Genomic DNA, 23,801 nt, shown 5'->3' with positions numbered 1-23,801 from the left:
CGGCAAAACTTCCCAGGGAGTCCTGGAAAAAAAAAAAAATAAATACATGAAGTTTAATTCTGGTCCAACTACTGATTACAGCGCTATTACCCAAAGCCTTTCATGTCACACTTACTCTGGAAAGCACCAAAAAATGGCAAGTAGGAAGAGAACTGTACAGTCTGCGGGCTGCGACTTGGAAGAAACAGGGTAAAAAACGAAGGAATAAGAGAGATGAGCTGAGCATTGGGAGGATTTAAAGTATTTATTTAAAAAAAACTGAGGGAACAAACAACATTCACGGCCACAGACTCCAGGTCGGAAATCCTGCCTGAGAGGTTCCCATAACACCCTGAGCACATCTCCTGATTTAAGAAACCTGTGCCACATCAGTGCTGCGCTTATTCTCCATGGGCACAGAGAGGAGCAGCGCAGCACCAAGCAGGAGAGGACACTGTGCTCACATCAGATGCATTGAGTCGCTCATAAAGCATGACCTGGGGAAAACAAACCAGTAACTTACACACCAACATGGAGATTCATCTTGATTTGTGAAGAACTTCCCCTTTTCAGGTCACAGAATAACTGTTGCACACTATAAGCTCCTGCACAGCGCCCAGTCACATCCACGCTCAGACCAATTCACCATTATGAGACAGCAGCAGAGTCTCCATCCTTTTTCTCCCTCTGTTACAAAATGTTCAGTCTTTTGCTGGAGATTCAAACCGAGAGAACTTGGACTTTGAAATGAAACATTTGTTTTGCTGTTTCACATGAGACACATGTAATAAATACATTAAGCTCTATAATTCATAATTATAATTAAGCATAAATGCATTAATACTTGCTCAAACTGGTGTCCCTGCCCATGGAGGGGGGTTGGAAACAGATGACCTTAAATGTCCTTTACAACCCATCCCATCCACGATTCCGTTATCTGAAACATGCTAAAACACCACAACAAAATGCTTTCCGCTGAACGTTTGAGAAATCATCAATAACTTTTCAAGTTTTTATAACTGTAAAATCAGAAAACTGACTTCGTATTGGAGAAACATTTCTGTGCTGCACAAATGCATACTGTCATCATAATTTTGAAAATAAAACCGGTGCTGTAAGCTTTGCCAACTGCCTCCCGAGGTATAGGAATTTATAGCTGCCTATAAACGCACTGAGGCGGAATGAGTTCAATGAGATGAAAAGTTCATCTTTGTATTCACTTCTTGCACTCTCATACGAACCGGCAAGATTAGCAGTAGAGTATCCACATTCATTTATACCAGCTCTTCCATTTATTTCCCCAGGGCACACAGACAGAAGTTGTTCAGCCATGGAAGCCCCGCCATGCTCCCCTCTTGCTGGCCTGGATCTGTGCAGCACTGGAGCACCTGGAGGCAGCCGTGGAGGCGCTGGGCAGTGCTTGGCTGGAGGGGTTACATGGCAGGAGGAGAGGGGGCTGGAACTGCACTGCACGAGGGGCAGCTGAGAATTAGGAAAAATTGTGATCCCTTTTTTGGGCATTCCTTGGGGGAAAACAAACAAGCAAACAAATAACAGCAACAAAACAACTACCGAAATTACATCCCAGTTAAAGTACAACAGAAGAACCTCATATAAAATACTAAATTGTCACCCTCTGGTTTCTTACTCTTTCAGATATCTCCCAGCTTCACTATCACACACATTGCACTGCTACAGATATTTTATCTTGCATGTATGTAACATAAGGTATCTGTAGGCCACATTTTTCTTTACATTTCTTCCCATTCAACCATTAGTTGAATGCCTGCAGGATGACACTGAGATGGGCAGTAAGAGCAGGAAAAGAAGCTGGGAATAAATTAAATGGAAAGAACAAGTAACAATTCCACAAAAGACCCTCCATCTCATTGTGGATGACACAGGTAGCAAGATTCAGAAGCAATGCTGGCCATTGGAGGTCGGCTGGAAGCTGCACAGCCCCTCTGCGCCTCCCTTCCCCCATAAATGTCAGCTCTGACAATGGAAAAGAAAAGAACCATGTTTTAAATTCCTTGACATTTGGGCACATGAGAAGGGTTTCACCTCTCTTACACTGCCTGAGTCCTGCTGATGTCAGCCCTTGGGAATCTGAGGTCATAGTTTGGCTCCAAGGAAACTCAGAGAAGCACATTAGGGTGACATACCATCTTTTCTCAGCACTGGAGGGAACGTTTTTGCCCCAGCTTGAAAAAGGGCTTGGGTGTGATTGAGATGAAATAGATTATGGAGAATTTGATCTGCACGTAAATGTCTCCAGATATTTAATCAATGGGGAAGCAGTGGAACAGGTTTGGGCAGCCCACTGGTCGATGACCTGCTCTGATAAAAACCAGCGGACTATAGAAGTCATTCAATATCCATCCTTCCTGCAGTTCCTCATGGCCAGCTAGCTACACGGAGCACACAGGCCTAGTTTTATTGCTTTCACATCTCACCTTCCCACAGTTCTTTGCATTAGGATATAAGAAAGCAATCAGAAAAGAACACTGACATTTCACCTACCTATTAAAAAAAAAAACAAAACTACACGATGTACCCAGATTGAGATGGGAAGGAGAAGAACAGGAAATATTGGCTAGCAGTCCTGCTATATGCATAGACATGAAATCTTGGCTGCCCGCTGTATGAGCTAAAATGTTGGATAGTAACAGTGCTCTAGAAAAGATTGATCCCTAGGGCTTACTGCTAGGCAGTGATGGATTTAATTAGCAGGGTGTGTCTAGAGGGAAAGAGGGAGATTCTTCTTAGTACATGCCTACACTTGAAACTTTGTGTGCTTTTTTGTGCATCTCTGTTAAATGATTTGAAAAAAAAACCAAAAAACCTACAAAAAACAAACCATGGTGCAACCCATGCACACACACTGTAACACTGCACTGCACACGTGACTGATTTTCTGTCACTGCAGGTTCTCATGCGATTGAAGTGCACCTCTTATGAGCTCAGTTTAATTTCTTGTCTTATTCAACCCCCCTTGGAGTTCTGTGCTATTTCCTATGTTGTGAATCATCTCCCACCTTTCCAGTTACAGATAGGATAAAAACTGGCAGGTGAGCGTCAATGCTGGCAGCCGTGGATCTGAAACAAAAGCATCCAGTGAAAACTGTGGCGCTTTCCTCGCCTCTCCTCAACAGGCTTCATTAAATAATGCTTTTCCATGCCTGCAGCATTCGATTCTGCTAGCCAATACAATATGGAACCTTTATTGAAAAGGAAGGACTTCATCTTATAGAACTTGAACCTCGTTACAGGAAATGAATTAATACTTGGAGATTCAGTCTCTTAATTCAGAAGTTCGTGTTCCACTTAGCAGTTTCAGTTGTTATTTAAGTTGCAGGAGTCTGTACCAGAACATGATTCAGCAGGAAAGCCATCAGACGGGGATGTGCACAGCAAGTTTGTGTACAGACCAGAAACGGGGTCCCACGAGCCACACAGCTCCCTGAGAGCCTCCAACACCTCCACGCTCTGACATCCATGCGCCGGTCGCTGTGTCTGCGAGACGGAAGCACAGCACTCGATTCGTCTCACTCGGCTGCCGTTCCTGTAGCACGGATACCAACCATGTGCAGGCGGTGCTGCGCCGCACTGCGAGCCTGACAAAATCAAAGAGAGCAGGATTAGGTTTCGGGCATGGGAAACACTGCATTAACAAGAGCCTTTTTCACATGACTTTATCCTCTGACAAAAGACAAGGAAATTGCTATTAAATGCATTATATTGCATTACAGATGAAAGAAGAAAGCGCTGCCATCTTTCTATTTTGTCAAGAGGAGGAAAGCAGCACGGAGCCATACTGCAGAGAAACGTCTGCATAGTGAGAGCGGTGCTGCACACAGCTTGTGTCCTACGCGTGAATTTCGTTTGCAAAAGAGCTGCCGGTGCTGTTCTGCACACAGCACCCACTCCTCCAGCCCGGCCCTCCGGCGCTCGCACTGCTTCACTTCCTCCTTCTGTGAAGTCTCAAAAGGGAGCAGCAACGGGATCAGTGCTCCCCTCTCACCCGGTGCTGCAGAGGAAAGAAGAAGTTTGATTGAATCCTCTACAAGTACGAAGGCTGAATCAGACCACACACACACACACAAAACAAACAAACAAACAAACAAACAAAACCACCAACAAAAAACCCATGCTCTATGCTGACAAAAAATGCCACCTTCCTACCGACTGGAGCCAAATCCTTTAGAGCTGGTATTTACAATCAAATGCATTCAAATATCTTCAAGCCCTAACGCAGACGATACGGAACCGACCACTGGCTATAACTAAAACAGGCGCTCTGCAGGTCTGGGTGTAGCTCCTATTGCAAACCGACGGACAGGGATGCACAGACACACACACACATATTTCATCCACCGCCACCAGCCCTGGGTCGCATTGATTGACGCTTTTCACATAAACACACTTTTTCTTCCTTGAAATGTTAATGCCTGCTTAGTGCAAGGTGAAAGTCTATCCAACGACTGAATCCCTTAAGAGTGTTAATTAAACAGGACAATAATAATCCACCGGTGATTTATGGCGAGGTGGATGACTAGACCATAGTGGTTGGTCTGATAGGCATTTATTGCCTACTTAACCATTTAAGTATAACAAAAAAAAATCATTGTGGTACAAAAGGTGATGAATGTTGCTGCTAAAACAGTCCATTAAGATGATTCATTAACATTACAAAGAGGTCTGCAGCCTCTGTGCCACTTGGAGCCCGTAAAAGTCTGGGAAAGTGAGAGGCATTACCATAGGAAATGCTTTATGCTAAAGGCGCGCTGATAGAATCTAAAGTCCACTTTCTGCAGATAACATCACTTCTTACATTTTGCACTACAAGGTCTGGGGGTGCTTTGTACTTCTTACTTCTGCAGCTAGAGAATGTATCTTCCTAACAGAGAAGTGCGGGAGGAGTAATAAAAGCCACAAAGCTCTGGCGCACATCTGAGCCTTCCGTGCTTCCCTTTGAACTGATGTCGCTGGAATGCCGAACCGCTGGTTGCACCGCTGCGGAGCGACCGAGAGCCATGAGTTATAGTCACAGTGGTTACAACTTTATTAAACGCACACCAAGAAAAGCTACTACAGCGATCTGTTCAGGTCAAATGACAGCGGATTCCTGCTGCGGGACAGCAAGGAGATGTGCCACGGACGGCTGATGGGTGAAACTGTGCAAGGGTTACATCAGAGCATCAACGTATCTGAACATACCAGATTGCTCTCAGTACCTTCCTAACAAATGATTCCCGGTACCCAATGAAGCCTGTCTCCTTATGGATTCATGCCACATCTCTCTTTCTCTCCCCATCACAACGCTGACTGCCCCCTGCCACAGCCACGTAGTAACGCCCCAGCGCCCCTTAGCCAGCCCCAGGCTTTTTGCATTTACTGAAGAAAACTGCATTTGCTAAGGAGTGATGGAGTAACCTGCAAATCAGAATCATTTGCTGCTGTCAACCACAATGAAGAACTGCTAAATTCTGCCTTCTTCTCAATGGGAGCACTAATAAGAATTCTCTCTTCTCGGTGGGTGCTAACCCCTGCAAAATTGCTAAGGACGCAGCACCTCTGAAACTCCTCTGTAACCTGTGACAAACGTGTCAGCATATTGGAAACTGGGTCAGACAAATAACGAGATTGTGTAAGCAGTTCCCCAGGGAGCCAGACGAAGAGGCATGATAGGATCTCTGCTGACCAGAAGCTGCCAGCGTGGTGTTTATGTATTTCATCCGAGGTGGAGCATCCCCCAGAGCTTCCTCAATTACAGGAAGTGTGTGCAGCACCTGTCCAGGCTACCTGGGCTGGCTCCAAACAAGCTAGACTGGGTTCCAGGAGCACTTGCTAACAAATTCTGTTTCTCAGTAGGTAATTAGCCTAATTCTCAGTAAATGAATTAGCACAGCTACGCTACATCCTGCAGATGGCTTCTGTGGTTCTGATGTCTCTGCGTGGCGTTTGTTTTCATCTGCCCACAGCTCAGAAGCGAATGTTCAAAGTGAAATATTACAGATGCTGAATCTGTACATGGGAACAAAGCAGAGAGGCAGACATGGTATCAAACATAGCCAGCTCCAACACTTCTCAGTGATTTAACTGCCTGGGAACTGGGCAAGCCGCATTTAATATCTGATGCAAAATATATTTCCACTCTGTTCTTCCATGGAAACAAGGCAATGACTGCATATATCATCTGCAGCAACGCGTTATTACAAGGCATACTGAAGTGAGCTGGCTTCATCTGCAGTGATGCCACAAGTGTTTTCAAGTAGAACCATTAACCCAGCAACAGGATTCCTAATAACCAGCTGCAGAAACGGTAACTTCTTTAAAATTAACCATGCTGATTAATGAATTGAGAGCACGGAGGCATGGGAAGCACGCTGCTGGGATGTGTGGCCCCTACCTTGATGCGTTCCTTTTGATGCCCCTGAGACAATTTCTGGTCTCACTTCTTAGCCAGGAATGCCCAAGGATCCAAGTGCCAGTGAAGCACATCCACGGTGGGAGCAGGCTGCCCTGTGGGACAGACAGGAAGGAAGGAATGCAGGCGGTGGGAAGCTGGCAGGAGCAGTGGCAGAACCTGAAAGAGAAGCTGAGCACGAATGGCCAGCAGAGCCTGGGCGTCAGGGTGAGATTGGGAACAGGCATGAAAGGGCCAGACTGCAAGCTCTGTGTTTGCAAAGCAAAGGAGAAGAGCTGTAAGTTTGACCCGGTAAGCTGTTTGTTGTACTTTTTTCTCCGTCCTGAATTTCAATTAATTTCAGTATTCATCGAACTCAGGTCACCCAGAGCTTTTTGCATTGGACCCTGCTTGTTTCTTCTGCACACACGCAGCTTTAATACCCCAGAGCATTTCACTCGTTGTCTCTGCATAAACCTACAGAAATACTGAAGGTGAATTGCATTTGTACAGCGCAGAGTTACATCTCAGCTCAGAACACTGGTCGGGAATTTAGGGGCAAAGTGACTTGCCATCAGGAAATGCCAGTTTGTGAAAAATACACCTTTGATAAAGTGTTATATCGATTCCCACAGAAATAAACTTCCTCAGGTTCAGATATTTCCATGACAAAAAAATCTGTTCTGTGTAAGACCAGAGAACAAACGTGAACATTGCTTACTTTAATCACTCCCAAAGGCAGCAAAATACCCCAGCGTTCACAGCACCGCCTGCGCTCAGCAGAACAGGTGCCTGGCTGCTCTCTGCACGGCCACTCTGCCCTGCTGCTAAAGAAGTTTCCCTCCCTCTGAGGCACACCTACACCACGCTCCCTCCAACTGAGCTCTTTTTCAACCCACTTCCAGAGCCCAAATTTGAGTCTGACAAAAATAATGTTGAAAACACGATGTCAAACGTCTGCTCCAAATCCCATAAAGTGCTGCTTGGACAGGGCCCAAGTAAATACCCCAGCCACTGGATGTTGGCTATTCTGGGATGGCTCATTCTTTCTATTCATGTTTTGTTTTTTAAATTGTTCTGTGACAAATCTAAAACAAATGTCCAAACCCTTCGGTTTTTTGTATGCTAGATATTTTTTTGTTTCTGAACAGCCCGGTTCCCAGTGCAGATCTGAACGTTCTAAAGATCACTTTTGCTTTATACCAATAGATTTGTGCCTTCCTGTCACTAATAGAAGCCGAAAGCTCACAATAAGCTTTTACACGTACTGGAATAAAAACCAACTAACATCACTAAAATGAATTTCGAGACAGCATGGAAGACAATGGCACCATGCAACACGCTTTGGCTTTGGAGATTTGTGGATAACCACATTCACTGCATTCAGGAGACAGCGAATTTGCATTGAGGTTAATAGAAAGTCCACAATGCTACCATGATCCTCATCATTACCGTAACGCAATCACAAGAGAGCCTGAAGAAAAGCCCTCCTTGGCACTGTTGTTCCCCACAACTTACAATTACGATATTCCTAACATGACCCCTAAAGATGAGGAACATGAGAGCTTCTGGTCAAATCCTTACATCAAATCTGCCATTTGGCACCGTTGGAATTATGTCTCTTCATTTATTCTGATCAATTAACTCCCAAAAGCTTCAGTGAACGGATTCAGAAAACAAGGCCATTTCTCAGCCTATCCTCTTGGGATTTTTTGTTCAAAAAGACTTTGAGCTGAAGGCAGCAAGTTTTAGTCACAGAAAGCTGGCCATTTTTAAAGATTTTTTTCCAAAAAACAATGCTAAAACGAGGACTTTTGAGGAAAGCTGTGACAAAATTAATATTGTACCATAGTGTCACGCTCTCAGTTTGGGCAGCTACCACATTTAAAACTGAAAATCAGATGTACAGCACTCCATACAGTGCTTACACACGTACAAATAAGAACAACACAGCTGCCTTCATGGAGCACGTTGGCACATGGGCACATGCTTAGGGACCTGTGCTGAGCTGCAGTGGAAAAGGATGGCTCTCCCAGGTCAGGCCCTGCTTGTTCTTCCTCAGCTCTGCCCTTGAGCAGCACTGCTCTCTGTGCCCGTGGTGCAGTGGGGACACGAGTTACGCTCTGTGTGTTTCATTAGCACCCTCCATGTCCAAGCTGCTCCTCCATACACACCAAATATAGTCAATAGCAAGGCTCTGCTTTTCGTCCTCGCCTCAGGGCTGAGAACAATTCTGCACAACTTGCAAATCCTCTCCATTCATTTTACATCCCCATTCCTCCCACCAGACTGCCAACTGTATCTTTCACAAAGATCCTTTTGTTTTGACTGGAAATTTCCTAAAGTTTCCTCTGACGTTTCCCTTCCTCCCCTGTCCTGTCACTGGGCTTTCATTGCTCTTACCCAAATGCTCCCTTTTTTCCAGGATGCACCAAAACCTCCCTCCCAAATCCCTTATGGAGGAAGAATACGGGCCATGCCCAAAGAAGAGAGCACCACCAGGTGAGCCCACAGCCCCTGGGATGCCATGGGGACCTGAAGGTGCTCCGACTGCTGCAGGAGGAATTGTTTCCATGGTTTAACCTTTACTCAGAATATGTGGTCCCTGCCTTCGTGGATGTTTTCTCTCCTTCCATCTCTTCCTATCTGTTTCTAACCACCCCGTTAAGCTGGAAATCCCCCTGTAAGTCAGATGCTGGAACACAAACCCTGGTTTCTCCCAGAAGAAAATGACATTTCTATTTGCAAATGTAATCAGTGCAATTCCCGAACTACCCAAATTAAGGACTTTTGCTGTCTGACCCATCAACACTTCCTAATTACATACAATGAAGATGCTCTGTAAATAGGATTTTGTTTAAATGGAAGGTCCCCCATGCTATTGTTCTCATGCATTCAGGGCACAGAAATAGGGGCAGAACTAATCAGGAAGCGATTCATAATTTCCATGGCCGTGCTCAGACACACTGTGACAGTTATCTTCAGTGCCGGCACTGACTGAGACACAGCGACGTGGGTTTCATCTGTAGTGGGTTCGATTTAGCACCACAACTCCCTTTTCTCTGGGCAACAAGGGCAGAACCCTGCCCTGCACAGAGCTTTCCCACCCACATAAGCACCATAACCCCCAAAGGTGACTCTTACCCCAAAAACAAATGCAAGGGATTTTACTGGCGTGTGTAAATCCTAAATTCTCAGGATTTTACGGTCGCATAGTTCTCATACGAGCTAAGCAGATAATTCAACTGACCTCAAACAATTAATTAATTAAACTTTCGCATGGAACTCATAAGAATCACCCCACAGGCCCTCGATTTAAGCAAACCGTTTCCTTCTGCCGCTTTCCCGACAATCGAACGCCCAGCGCTCAGTACAGGACGCTCATTGTGGAAACGCACATCGAAGCGATCGCTTTGGTCGCCTCGCACTGCACCAGCAGCGGCTCGCTCCCGCTGCCGCCCGGCAAAGCACAGCGGAGGGGACAGAGGGCCGTTGTTGGGGCTCGGCCGGGGCCGCTGTTTGCGGAGGGGGTCATTAGGAACAGTTTAGTGGGAACAAAAGGGGGTTTGTTTCTATTGTCCCGCTTGCAGTTCGGCGATGTCTTAACTGAAAAATTATCTTAATAGCCCAACAGTATATATTTGCCTATGGGGCTCAGACGACCGCAGAGAAAGGCTTTGGATGAATGCTGAAAGGATGCACTTGACAAAGCGGCCTCAGTGCGCGCCAAGCACCGCTGAGCGAGCAAAAAGGTTCCGACTGAAAACTTAGAAGCTCCAGTCTCCGCGAGGTAACCGCTGATAGCGCTGCGCTCCGACTGACGGATCCGCCACAAAAGGAGCGGCCGCGGTCCCAGGAGCTCAGCGCAGCCACCCAGGTGGGCTCCTGCGGGCTGCGAGTCAGCGTGCTGCTGCTGCTGCTGCTGCTGCTATGCCAGCGTACGCCAGCAGAGGAAACGGTGCCTCCGTACGATTTGGAAACGCTCGGGCAGAGCGCTGTGAGCGCGGGGTCCCGGGCGCAGCTCCGAGCCGCCCCGTCCGATGGAACGGCGGAGATCGGCGCCCCGACGGCAGCGGCGCGGGACGGCGGGCAGCGGCTGGGACTGCGCTACGAGAACGTCGGACCCAGCGCTGTTTCCTGCTTATTTAAACGCGCAAGTACGATAAGCCTCGACAGAAGAGAAGGCTCGGGGTGCGGCTGTTACAATCTTGCGTTCTCTCTGACCGGTCTCCAAAAATCTCTCCGCTCCAGCAGCAGAAGTTTTATGATTCAGGGGCACGGTACATATGGTTTAGCATACACACCCCAGTTTTCCATGCAACCTCCCCTGCTAGGATTACTAATACTTGTGGCATGAGCAGTTTGTGCAGCAGCTGTGCAAGGGTTATGCAAGCATTTATGCGCCCGTTGGAATAAAGGCACAAAATAAAGGTTCTTTTGAGGCGTTACCCCGCACCTGCCTGGAGAAAAAAAGTAAAGCCATCTGAATTTGTCTCGTTGCATTTCACAGCATCAGCTATTGCTTTTGTTCGCTTTGAAAACATGGAATAGGTTTATATGCTTTTCATACACAGACAATTCAAAAAATTAAAATCTGCCTTTAGTAAATACAAACAGCAGAGAGCTAAAACACTCCAGAACACAGAAATACAAGCTAAAAGAACCCCGATAATCTGATGGCGCTCCGTGTAGCAAAGAGCACGCAGTGCAAGGAAGCATTGCCAGCGGGCAGGATTTCCGAGGCACGGAGCTGCTGCAGTGCTATGCGCGCTACTCACAACCCAGAGCGAGTTGTTCTCAGCGTTCTCAGCTCCCACAGCCCTGAGCCGGGGCTTCTGGGTGCTCAGCATGCGTTTTTTCCAGGGAAAGAAGTGCCCGAGTTTATGCCAAAAGTCTCAGCTAAATCAAGAGTATGCAGAACAATTTAGCAGCGCAAAATTAACGTCAGTTTTGCTCGGGCAGCTTTGGTAATACATGGATCTAAAAGTGGTCCTGTGTCAAAAAATATTCACCTGATACCTATGCCATAGAAATGTGTTTCTTATAGAAAGTATAACGACATTACTGCTCCCCACTGCATTTACACACACAGGTACCAACACATCAGATACAGCACGGGGCCACATTCAGGCTGAAAATAGCTGTGTGATGAACATTAGGCTACAAACGTTTCAGTGCTGTGAACCCAACACTGTGCTCTCAGGGTAATAACAAAGAAGTACCCCACGGAGCTCTCGTTTTGTGGAGTGCTCCCAAGTGCTGTGCTGTGAAGGGCCGAGCTTTGCCCACCTCACACAGTGGAGGAATTCAGCATGAGAGCCCGATGTTACAAACCCAAAGACCACTGCTTAGTTACTGCAGCCATCTCCAGAAGCAACAACGCTCTCTCATACCCAAACCTCAGCTTTCAGCTCCACCTCCCCTCCCATCAGCAGCAGTGAGAACCAACATTGAGTTTCTCTCCACAATCAGTGCAGTCCATCCCAGCCCCGACCTGCTCAAATTCCTGGATTAGAACGAATACAATGGCTTACCCATAATGCGATTACGTGTGTTGGTGAGTTCATTCCCAGTAATAACGCCGAGGAGATGAATAGAAACTTTTGATAAGGATAATCCAATATAGTGTAATTAAATATGCAAGCTAATTATGCGGTCTTATACAAATAATGATGCTATTATTGTTGTTATATAAATGTTCCGCATGTGCGAAGCCCAGAGGAACAACCCCAAGTTCCCCAGACACGTGTTAGTTCAGTGGGAACACTTGGAAGGAGAAGAAAAAAGTTTGCTGTAATTCAGGGCTTGCACTTTGAGACAAATGAGAGAAGATGCAAAATAGAACGGAAAAGAAACGTGGTTAAAGCTGAGGACATCAAAGCGGGAAGGCATGGAGTTCGAAAGCGAGCAAGGAAGAAAAATGCTTTGTGTCTGATGTCTGAAAGCAGCCATGAAATGAGTTTGTGAGCAAAGCCTCCACTTCTCACTGCCCATGTGGTAAAACTGCATGCAACTGAATTCCATAACAGGAGTGCACAGCGTTGGGATCAGCACAAATTCATCACACACATACCTGAATTTTGCACTCTATTTCCTGTTTTCAAATCAGATTCCTTATCCTAAAGAAGTACTTCCAAGCGTAGTGAGTTCTACCCCAACAGAAGCAGTGCCAGCAGCAGGGACAAAAGCCAGATAACAGCATACACATGAAGCTCAGAGAGATCACAGAGTGACTCTGGGTAACATGGCTTGCATAGAGCTTCAAGAAACACGGGGAGGTTGTTTTTACAGAAATGAGCCCATGCATCCAGTGCCAGCAAACAGGGATTGCTTCACCATAAGCATTTACTTTTCCATCTCAAAAAGAGAAGGAACGACAGGAGCAGAGAAGAGGAAAAACTGGTTTCCTAATTGATCCAGGAAGGAGGAGGAGGAAGAGGACGATGACACGAAGGTGCCAACATTTCAGCACGCTGTCTGTGGAAGCAGGATGGCGGTCACACAGCAAGAAAAGGGAGGGAAGAGAAGGATGTTGTCCACGAGAAAGACAATCCCCTTTGTAACTTCCTTGTCTGAAAGAGATTTGAAATTCAAGCTCAGATCTGAGGGCTGAACCACTGCAGTCTGAGCTGCATCATCCTTCATTGTGTGCAGCAGAATAAATGCTGCTTTGTGTCCTACAGCGAGCTGAAGTCAATTGCTGTGAGCCTCACGTTAAAGAAATGACTCTTTAACAGATCCCCTCTCATCTCACACTCACAGTGGTTTTGTTTTTAAGAATATATACAAGCAGCACCCTCATTGCAACTATAATGCAGTTCTTTAATGCTCTACCTGGTGCAATAGGAGCACAGAAAACACTGCTAGAAGAGATTACCAACTACCTCTATGAAAGCAGGGGATACAATTTCAGCATTCCCCCCTTTTTAAAGGACATATCCTACATTAAATCAGGAAGTATCCAATCTCAGACAAAACCAGACCACTTAAGCCAACAAAACAAGAAGGAGATAGATTCAAACATCGCTACTTCAAGAAATACGTCAAACTAAGAGGCTTCAAGGTTTGCATTTCTTCCACTGCTATTTCTTCAATGACACAGACTGCTGTGTGTTACCTGAGGTGTTGAGTCACGAGCCAAGCCTTCCAAACAGTATTTTTCTTTTCTTTTTTTCCTTTTCTTCTTTTCCCTTCTTTTCCCTCAGACTGATGCCATTTTAAAATACAACACTGATCTGAGATTTATTCAGTTTGCAAACGTGAGCTAGGGGCAACTCAGGTGTAAGTAATTCAGGCAGCAGGGCCACCTGCTTTCCATTCCACCGGTCCACCCTTACAGACTTCCAGTCTCCCTGACCCTGAGGAATGCGAGTCCCCTGGTCCTGCTGTGTGACAAAAGGCCGACTCTGCCTACAAGGAACAAAAAAGAAAGTGAAATTGAGGTATGTGTGGCTGATAGAGCAGAGAGGGAGATGCTCAGTCACCTCCCTGCCCTTCCATGCCTGGTTTAGGGAAACGCCAGGCATCCCAGCCCAGCCACCCTCTCCTTGCCCCCAGCTGTGCATTCCTGCAGCCTCCCTCATTCCAGCACCATCCCTTACGCACTCAGTAGGATCAAGGAGCTGATCCAGCAGAAAATTAGCTCAGCAAAAACAAACAAGAAATGGTTTGAGAAAGATTAATGCTGAAAAACAGAACAGGCTTCCTGACCTGCGCACACCGGGAGGGCAGTGAGCCTGCAGCTGGAGGGCTGCGCTGGGTGTCAGCAGCTTGGATTTCAGTTGGTCAAGAAACCACACCCTAGGCAGGAGAGAAATTTAGGCAAATAGCTGCCTGGTTAAGAGCAGGTTGGTACTGCTCCTCAGGAACTATGGGGGAGTTTGATCTTAACTGAGAAACACAAGTGCTAAGAGCTGAAGCTCCCATCAGTGGGGGGTGAGGGGAAGGCACCCACTGGGGTGGCATCTGAGCCCCCCCATAGCACCCTGGGCTTAGCACTGCTCCATACTAAAGACCCTGGCTGCCCTGCTCCGCCTCTGCCCCCCACCCCCCACGCATTCCTAAACAACTGAGCTGGATTCAGTGCTGGTTCCACCACTATTTCAATAGCTCTGTGAGTCATGTCAATGCCATGCCTCAGTTTCCCTGTTATTAAAAGGTGCGCACAGACGCACACAAACACGCTAAACCATTTCGGGTCTTTCCCATGCAGCTCTTAACCAGTTACCTGCCATCTGCATGAGGAATTTAAACATAACGAGCTAAAAGAAGGGCAGAACTTCCTTTTTCCATAGCAGATGGAGGATCTGGTGCTAGCACTGCTAGTTATTTCTTGTCCAAAAACACCAGCGGAGCAATCTAACAAATTGCACTGAACCTCTCTCACCCTCTTCTTTCTCCTTTGCCTGAGGAATGAATCTTGATGGCAGCACCAACTTCGTGTGTGCGTCTGGTTCCTGAGGTTACCTGGGGCTGTGCTCGGTGTCCCAGATAAATCTTCTGTCCTGCTTTCCTCTTGCTTTCCAAGCGAGACCTGAGGAAGCAGCAGACTGCATGCTGCTCTCTATCGTTACTGAGTAGCGCTACCCAGACTGGCCGGGGCTGGGGCTGCATTACCGTAGATGTTACACAGACTGTGAGAAACCCAGTGAAATCAGTGCTTCAGAAAGCAGGCGATGCATTCCCAGAGCGTTGCGCAAAGGTGTGCAGGGGGCTGCGGAACGGGCAGGGGACAGAGCAGGGGAGCGGGGTGGCACGAGGTGCCCGAGCAGGTTGGAAGGCGAAAAGCACGGCCACGATGCCGAGTTGGTGGCTCTGCGACTCTAAGCCCATCGCCCCTGTTGCACGAATGCGTGCGAGCGCAGAAGTGCTGCTTTTGAACTACTTGGGTGCCGCGGGCTTTGCGCCGGCCGGGCACGGCTGCGCGCTGTTAGCGCGCACTGGCGGCGTATCCGCACCTCCAAACTCTGCCTCCGCTCAGACCGCCCGCCCTCCTTCCCTCCCTCCCGGGGCGTCTTCTCCTTCATCACGTCCACGTTAATGCGACCGCCGGGACCGGCCGCCCTCGCCCCGAGCCAGCAGCGCACGTCCTGCCGAGCAACCTGATCGTCAGCCGTTCCCCCTCCCGGCGGCAGCGCGGCTTTGCTCTCCCCAGCGGTTTGCAGCGGGCAGGCGAGAGAGGAGCGCGTTGGGTTCCGCTCCTGCTCCTCCCACCAGAGCCACCCTCCCGCTGCCTCTCCGCGGAGCACGCAGCGCACACGGCTCCGCCGCGCCGTGCGGGATCGGCCGCGGCGCTCGGGCTCCGCTCCCGGACGCAGCGCTCTCGCTCCGCTCCGCTCCCTCCTCCTCTCTCGGCGTCCCATGGGCCGGGGCCGCCGCGCAGCCCCCGCCGGGCCATGAGCGGGCCGCGGCTCCTCCGCGGGGGCCGGCGGCCGGCACCGTGAGCGCGGGGCCGCGCATGCCGGAGGGGCGCGTCCCCCGGCGGGGCAGCCCCGCGCCCCCCGCGCCGCCCCCCAGCCGCCGCCGCCGCCGCCGCCTCGCCGCGATGCCGGCGGGGCGCGGGCAGCCCGCCTCCTGGCTGCTGGTGCTGGGCGCCGCCGCCCCCGCCCTCTGGCTGCGCTGCGTCCTCGCCGACTTCACGCTGGACAACGAGGTGCACTCCAGCTTCATCCACCGGCGGCTGCGCGGCCCCGAGCGCCGCGAGATGCAGCGGGAGATCCTCTCCATCCTCGGCCTGCCGCACCGCCCGCGGCCGCACCTCCACGGCAAGCACAACTCGGCCCCCATGTTCATGCTGGACCTCTACAATGCCATGTCCGTGGAGGAGGGGGCGGCGGGGGCGGCGGCCGAGGAGGGCGAGGGCTTCTCCTACCCTTACAAGCCCATATTCAGCACCCAGGGGCCGCCGCTGGCCAGCCTGCAGGACAGCAACTTCCTCACCGAGGCCGACATGGTCATGAGCTTCGTCAACTTGGGTGAGTGCCCGGGGCCGGGGCAGGGCTGGGCTGCGGGCAGGTGGCGGGATGGGCGGCGAGGAGGGGCGGGAGCGGTCCTCGGAAGGTGATGGCGTGGTGGCGAGGCCAGAGTGCGTGCCCAGGGCTCCGGCTGCCATCCCAGCGCACGGACAGCCACCCGCACGCCGACACGCCGAGCGCGTTACTGGCTTCTCCCCGGATGGTTCTGTGCCATCCTCCTGAAAGCGGCCCTGCAGGTAGGAGCTGAGCTGCTGGGCTTGGCCGCATCCAACCTCACTGAGGAGGACACGAAGCCTGCGGGCTCACGGTGCTGCGGGACACGGGGCTGCCAGGACGTGGGGCTCCCAGTGTGTTCCCAATGGCTCAGGGGCATCCCACAATGAACCCGCACTCACTCCTGCAGCTTTTTCTGTTGACCTCCATTAGTGCCGCCAAGTTGCCTCTCTTCCCAAGCGCATGTGGATGGTTTTATGCAAATGATACGAAGTTGGCATGCTTTGTATGCGGCTCGCTAGGCCTCTCTAATTGGATGCTATGGCCCAATCTGATTTCTATTTGCTTGCTGTAGATTGCACACCCGTTTGGACTGACTTGGCCGGATTTGAGTAAAACACCATCAGGACGAGCATTCTATTTTCAATATATAATTACAGACCGTGGTTCACTCTGTCCGTTTTTAGACCTCACCACGCACAGCACTGAAACCACCACACATACAGATTGTGTGTCTGCAAACTCCCAACACAATGCAAGTAGCATTTCCAAAACAAGATCGACTCAAAGTTGGTCCCAACGCAAGAAAAGAGCAGAGCAGTGCACCTCCAGCATGTAATGCGCTGGGGATCGCAGACGCTCCCATCATCCACAAACCTGTTAATGCCTCGCTGGGTCTCTGGGCTCAGGGACAGCACAAGTTAAATCCCCACTCCTCCAATCCCAGAGCCCATAGTATCAGTGTCTGCAAAGCTCAGTGGCAAACAATAGTAATTACCCGACACGGTAGCCGTCCCAACACAATTCTTCCATCACATGGGATGCTGTGTGAGACCTCTGATTTGCACTAAGCTGCACCTCCTCATTAAATGCCGTAAGCTCGCAGCAGGACTCTGAGTTATGTTTGGCCTAGGGATGTGCTCTTTGGGAGGGCTGATGCTTTCCATTTATGATTATCGTGTTTGCCTAATCACTGCTAGATACTTAAGCTGATCAGCAATGATACTCTCAAAGCCAAATATTTGAGCAGCCAAAAGTATGAATGGTGGTCAAATATTTGGCTTTAGAGATAAGAGTGATCTCGCAAACATTGTTCTGTGTGGATCTTGGGTCCTACACGACGTAAACACACCCAGAGCACAGAAGACAAAGGATGTGGAAACAACCCTAGCGAAATTCACACTTCTGTGAGTTTCAGTGGACTGAAAGCACAGAATTTCAGGGAGGCAGAGCACCTAAGAAGCATGTAAGTACCAATGGGGGACGTGCAGCTCTGCTGGTGCGCAGAGCTACGGCTGCACAGCGCTCCCATCCCGCACCACCGGCATCAGGAGAGGCCTTTCCTGCAGCCCGTGGAGGGGTGAAACAAAAGGAGTTAATATTCGGGTCCCAAATTATTTTGAACACAAACGCTTTGTGATTACAGAGGAACCCCTCCATAAACTGCGAAGTGAAAATGACGATCTGGGCTACGTCTAAGTAGGAACTTCCTACAGAGCGGGTTATGCCTGTGTGAGCTGTGCACGCTCAGTACTCCATGTCCCGATGCGATGGCGACAGCGGATAGAGCCATTTCGGCCTGCTGTGTTTTGAACTTGGCTTAGAAACCTGAAAGCGTTCCCCATGCAATATACTGTCAGATGTGAGAGCACAGGCAAAACCCAAAGGCTTTAAACGAGACAGGTGGGATCATTACCAGCAAGGCACCTCTCCGAGGTTTATCTGCGCTGTTTTGTTCCCTTGTCAACACTGCATGCCAGGACGAGTTTAAAAAGGACATAGATCCGTAATAGCTTTCTTCATCCCTGTGCACACCTTTCATCCCATTATAGTCATCGCTCTTTCATCTTTATAGGACAAAGACAGGCTTGTTTAGGGACGTTTGAATGAATTAGCTCAGCCACTCACATATATAGTAAAATGTGACACCTGCTTTGATATGTCCAGCGTGCCATAACATCCAGGGAAAATTAGAAGCTGTTGTAGAACTGGTGCTTTTGGGGAGATTTTCTGCAGTCATCCCTTGGACACCAGAGCTGAATTGCTGGACGCAGGCTGTACTAAACTGTGTCCTACTTTTGTAGGAGCTCCTCTGCGAGCATTGCGTTTCACAGGTAGGCTTTTATTACTATGGTAGAGCCATCGCAATGAGGAAATGTCACCGCATAATAAACTTCCACCTCAGTAGTGGAGGAAGTAAAAGCGACTGAAGAAATAGTAATTTTGAATTTAAATAAACAAAACGTGTTATTCCAGGCTTCCAAGTGCTCATCTACAGATACGGATAGGTTGGTTTGTTTGCTGTATTCATATTCTCCATCTGTTTATGTGGGCATGCAGCTTCGGAGGAAAATGTGTAAGAAATAAAGATTTACACTGAAAGGTTGCCTGGGTTGCATAGTGAAAAAGAAAAAAAACCTCAGAGTGAGCACAAATACACACTGATTTCTATGGAGATGCTGTGTGTATTTATCCCAAAGAATTTACACTGGGCATTGGCAGGGAGGAACCCAGCACAGGTGCTCCATCTCAGGGTTATGTTACAGGGAGCTTTGTACTAAGCATGTAATATTCCTGTAAAATCTTGACAATTAATTAGATTTAGATTTATAACCAGTTAATTCACAGGCGACATTTTGTGTTAACTTACACCTGTGCTAAGATGGATGAGGAATGGATTTGTGTCAAGAATGAATTTACGTGTAAATTAAAAGAGAGTTTAGCCACAGTGTCTGACGAAGCTAGTTAGTTAATTGCTGTCTAATTGTATAAAATTTATTACTGCAATTTCATTAGCTGGAATTCCATTTCAGACCCACGTCCAAATGAAGTTTACAAGCGGATCCATTTTAAGCCCTGAAAAAACACAAAACATTTTTCGCATCGGTTTAATTTCCAGTTTGTAAACAGCAGCTGAAGAGTAAACATCCTCTGCCTCGCATGGACCCTTCTGCTAAAAATAATTGAGCTGTCCTTACGCGGGTGATCCTGGCTTGGTAAACAGACTTGCACAGAACATTTTCTTAAGGAGTCGGCACAAGTGCTGTGCAATTTGTTAATTTGTCTCGTGGTTGATTATAAAATGAACAACATTGCTTAATCCTGGCAAAAAAATAAGGGGGGGGAGGCAGAATTAGTCATTCTTGGAAGGAGCACATCAAAGTGGCTTTTGTTAATGTAAGTGAAGGAGCTGAAGAGCCCCCAAGTTTCCTTTTATTTCATACCATCTGGCTATCCTTTTTGTTGACAAGTGTTTGGCATGGGGAACCATCTCTCTGCCCTTTAATAACAGGCTTTAACACTGTAGGGTATTAGAAAAAGATTCTATAACAGTTAAAAAATTTCCTTCGGGGAATACTTTATAAAGTGAGCACGGGCTGCAGGCATTTGCAGCTGTAACCTGGCTTGTGTTAAAATTTGGAAGGGGCTGCCTTGCATTCCAGCTCACTACAGGCCTTCGTTGGTGTACAGCCAAAGGTTAATATAGATGTCACACAGTTTTTCTTTGGAGAGCCTCAGATATAAGAGTACGCGTACAGCTGTGTTTTTAGTAACCCTTTCATAATCACTTCTTTTAAACCTCATTTTCCTGCTTATATAAATCAAAGATTTTCAAGGATATTTGACCTGGATTTGAACTTATTTGATCTTCACATATTTCCCACTTGAAACAAAGCAGATTAAATGTTAGCCCCAAATGCCTGCTCGCCATCACATGGCTGTGGCCGTGCACGAGGCTGAGCCCTGGGCTTCCTCTCCCCTCCACCCGATGCTGATGCGTCTCCTGCCCAAGCAGATACACCCTGTGGGCAGTGTGGGTGCACACAGCACTGGGTGCCACAGGAGCAGCACGACAGGAGGCCTGCATCACTGGGACAGAGCAGTGCTCGTGCAGCACGCAGCCAGCGGGTCTCTGAGCGCCCAGCCGGCTCCAGGGAGAAATTCATCCCTGTAGCAAGGAGAAAGGGGAAAAAGCTGCAGCAATCAACGCCCTTTGCTTGCGTTTCTGTGGACAGGGGAAGCCCCCAGCCCTGACTGTGTCTGAAAGGCAAAGCGCTGCAGCTCGGAAGCGCTCTGAAGGAGACGAGCCGGACGGCTGGAGCTTGTGTGCCTGAAAGAGCAGCTGTGCACAGGCAAAGCATGCAGCACTGCTCCTGAGAGCACCGCATCCCGCCGCCCTCCTGGCTCTTGCACGGCGGCTGCAAGAGCCCCTGTGCAGCAGCAGGGCTTTCTGCTGTACATGAGCTTGAAGCGCTCCTTCGGGTTGGAGCGAGGGATGTGCGATGGAACGTCGTACAACAGGTTGGAAACATTAATTAAAAAAGAGATTATAACTATTAAAGCCCAGTCGGGGCTGTTGACAGGCTCCTTTTAAGCAGGACACTGCTATGTTTTAGTTTAATACATTCTGGCAGTGTCACCGGGGTTAAGGCTAATACTGGGATGTGTGGATCCTGTCATGTTATTGTCAGGAGGAATGCAGGGATTAGGTTTAAAAGTGGTGGTGGGTGAGCAGCGCAGCTGTGTACACTTATTATAAAAGATTTAAGTCCCACTGGTAAAATCAATATATTAAATTGCGAGAGCCTCTGTTTTTAATTAGTTTAAATCAAATATGCTGTTAGTGCCATTATGGCTTCAATCCTTGGACCAAGTGAGGAAATGCTAATATTTATATAGAAACTGTTAATTTGTGGTTAAAATGATAACACATTTAGTTTTACACATCTAAATCATCCTAACTTGATGAATACCAGCGAGAAGTTGCAATGATGGATGAAGTCATCTGAGCAAGAGTACAAGTAAGCAAATTTTGACAGCAGGCAGATAAAGGGACTACCAGTAGATGCAGAGCACTGAGAGGTCGGGATGTTTTGCATCCTCTCCATGGTACAGCCATCCTTTCTGAGGCCGGCGTCAAAAAAAAAATAAAATATCCTCTTGAGTTGACTACACGAGTAGATATATAAAATAAGCTATCAGATACGTATCTGTTTCTGTCCTAAAGGAAAGGAATTTCTAGAAATGAGGGAGCTTTTAAAATTAGTTTTGGGCTTAAGATTCCCGTTCTAGAAATGTTTGAAGTAAACGGGACTACTTGCTAGGCCCGATCATGTGGATAAAGCTTTGCACGTGCACGTGTTTGGGAAATGGAAACCCAAGAGAAAATTCTTGGCTAGGACTTCACTGGGTGTAAATGGCCATAATTCTACTGGAGCTGGCCCTGCGGTCCCATTTGTACAACTGTACGTCCAAAGTAATCCCAATAAACTCCCGCTTGATTTACACTAGCACAATTGGGAACAGAATTGGGCCAGAGAAATGACCCTGTGCTGAAATAATGAGCATGCAGTAGTTTCTGCTTCAAACACTTCTCTCTCCTAATCTTGACATTGTTTTTGAGGGAGGTTTCCTTTACCACCAATAATCAAAACATGAACGAGCTCCTATTAGTCGCTGCTTATCATTATTAGCCGAATCCGTGTTGTTGAACTACAGCTGAGTTCCCATCTATTGCAACAAAAAGAATTTAACAAATAATGCTTGACAAAAATGTGAAACCGATATTTCTTAATGTAAGACATATTTCACATGGAGAAACTTCAGCGATGAAAGATTCCTGGTATCAAAATATCTGAATCACAGTACAAATAAACAGTGCGTTGTAAAGACTGCGGGGCTGAATTCCGCGCTGGAGGAATTCCATTGAAGGCAGCGGAGTTGTGCCAGGAGATAAACTGCCATCCAGATCCTCTTTGGCGTTTGTGTAAAACCAGAAGGGATTAAGATCTTGTTGGTCAACACTTTTGCTAAGAGAAAGGCGCAGCAAAAAGAACCAGTTCTAGTTCCAGTGTTGCACGTTCGTGTCGACTTCGTGATGAAGCCGGTGAAAATCCTTTAGTGATCCAGACTGAGTGGATTGAATTAATGGCAACTTTGAGACTACGAGTTTTAGTGTAATTGCTTTATTGTTTTGGAACCGAGATGCTTCCAATCCAGTTCCTGTGCAAACATGTTTAACGTGTGTTAATGTGTTTCAAAACCAGACCCTCTCCGCAAAATTCTGCTTCTCATTAATTGACATCAGTAGCATGGTACAGTATTTCAAAGCACTGGCCAAATATAAACTGTGTTTCTAATTTCCTTACTTTCCTGTGTTTGGAATGCCAATGTTAATTTGTTCCCATGCAAGAGTGAGAGCTGCCAACCACAGCTTTATATAAATGGCTTTACAGCGCGGGGCTGCCAGCATTAAATGATACTCAGGAATTTTCATGACACTGTGCATTTAATTCTTCTATGTATGTGTGAGAGGAACAGAGATGTATGGGATGCTGAACAACTGCACAAACACTGACGATCGAGGCAAACGCATCATTTACCCATCACTTAGCTGTTACTTCATGCTCCTTCCCCTTGCAGCTTCTTTTTAACAGTCCATCAGATATTACATAGCATTTTCCCCAGGCCAGGAAAGAAAACCATTTAGCAGTGAGTTCTGTTGCAATCTTTACAGACAGCTCTCAGCTCCCCTCGCCTCCCCATGTTAGTTACTAAGAGGTGAGCAGAGGGGCCTTTGTTTATGTTGATATTCTGATCATTCTGGACTCAGTAGTAAGACTGTGCTCTTACTCAGCATGAGAAAGCACCGAAAGAAAAAGGCTCCTGCAACTGTGGTAGAGGAGGATTCGCTGATTAAAACTGCCAACAGATATTTTTTGTTTTAAAGAATAGGTGTAGCTAGAGAAAATCGCTCTCTCTCTTGAGGACATTCAAGCATCTTCATCGTTCCTTCGGCACCGTGGGGTGCCTTCGTACATGAAACAAACATGAAGTTCCATTTAAAGAAATTAATTTTAAACTGGCGATGACGAAAACAAGGTCTGTTTATGTGTTTCTCCTTTTATTCCTGGAAGAGGTTCAAAATACAAATAGTTCATGTTTCAGCGGATTCCTGTTAATGAGTGCTATGGTTTATCTCTCAGTTTCCCGTTTTATTGGAACAGGTGCAGTGTCTGCCATCTGTGCCAGCGCTGCGCTGCACCAACAAACAAAGTGTTGTTTTGGTTCGCTGGATTTAAAAGCCTCCAGAGAGTAAAGAAATGAAAGAGAAAGAATTTAGAAAGTGCCCAGCGAAGGAAAGGCACTTCAAGTAATGCGCTTTGTCACTCAAGCCTTCCCGTAAATTACCTTAAACTATTTCTAAACTGTCTGAAAAATTGTAT

General features: G+C 47.6%; 2 protein-coding genes across 8 annotated transcripts in view; one reads left to right on the top strand and one right to left on the bottom strand.

The window, feature by feature from the left end:
- Positions 1–284: 284 nt before the first annotated feature.
- On the bottom strand, positions 285–15,812 carry LOC125701343 (uncharacterized). Of its 7 annotated transcripts, XR_007380212.1 has the most exons (6): positions 15,490–15,812; positions 14,775–14,921; positions 14,099–14,188; positions 13,506–13,798; positions 6,392–6,504; positions 3,604–4,009 (listed from the first exon to the last, which is right to left on the bottom strand). XR_007380212.1 is itself a non-coding variant. In XM_048963300.1 (4 exons), exons 1-4 carry the CDS (start codon positions 15,783–15,785, stop codon positions 13,606–13,608), a joined length of 726 nt encoding a protein of 241 aa, XP_048819257.1. In that variant the 5' UTR covers positions 15,786–15,812; the 3' UTR covers positions 12,973–13,605. The 7 variants fall into 7 exon arrangements, 1 of the variants encoding a protein (XP_048819257.1); XR_007380216.1 differs by lacking the exon at positions 3,604–4,009 and adding an exon at positions 285–3,596 and having other exon boundaries at positions 14,775–15,812; XR_007380211.1 differs by lacking the exons at positions 3,604–4,009; positions 6,392–6,504 and adding an exon at positions 285–3,596.
- A 33-nt stretch (positions 15,813–15,845) lies between these two features.
- The window catches only part of BMP7 (bone morphogenetic protein 7), a 42,965-nt gene continuing 35,009 nt past the window's right edge, over positions 15,846–23,801 (top strand). Inside the window, exon 1 of the mRNA XM_048963269.1 lies at positions 15,846–16,362. Coding sequence (XP_048819226.1) covers positions 15,846–16,362 — 517 coding nt within the window. The remainder of the gene's footprint in view (positions 16,363–23,801) is intronic.

This window comes from Lagopus muta, chromosome 16 (genome assembly GCF_023343835.1).
Source record: "Lagopus muta isolate bLagMut1 chromosome 16, bLagMut1 primary, whole genome shotgun sequence".
Lineage (NCBI taxonomy): Eukaryota > Metazoa > Chordata > Aves > Galliformes > Phasianidae > Lagopus > Lagopus muta.
The sequence above is the reverse complement of the archived record's forward strand: the minus strand, read 5'-3'. Positions and strand labels throughout refer to the sequence as shown.

Excerpts from the sequence above, each read along its gene's own strand:
- LOC125701343 (XM_048963300.1), bottom strand. The coding sequence starts at position 15,785 with ATGGCCCGGCGGGGGCTGCGCGGCGGCCCCGGCCCATGGGACGCCGAG. Across the intron at positions 14,922-15,489 it reads GGGGAACGGCTGACGATCAG|GTCTCGCTTGGAAAGCAAGA; the intron begins GTTGCTCGGCAG and ends CTGCTTCCTCAG. Across the intron at positions 14,189-14,774 it reads GGCAAAGGAGAAAGAAGAGG|GGTGTGGTTTCTTGACCAAC; the intron begins GTGAGAGAGGTT and ends TCTCCTGCCTAG.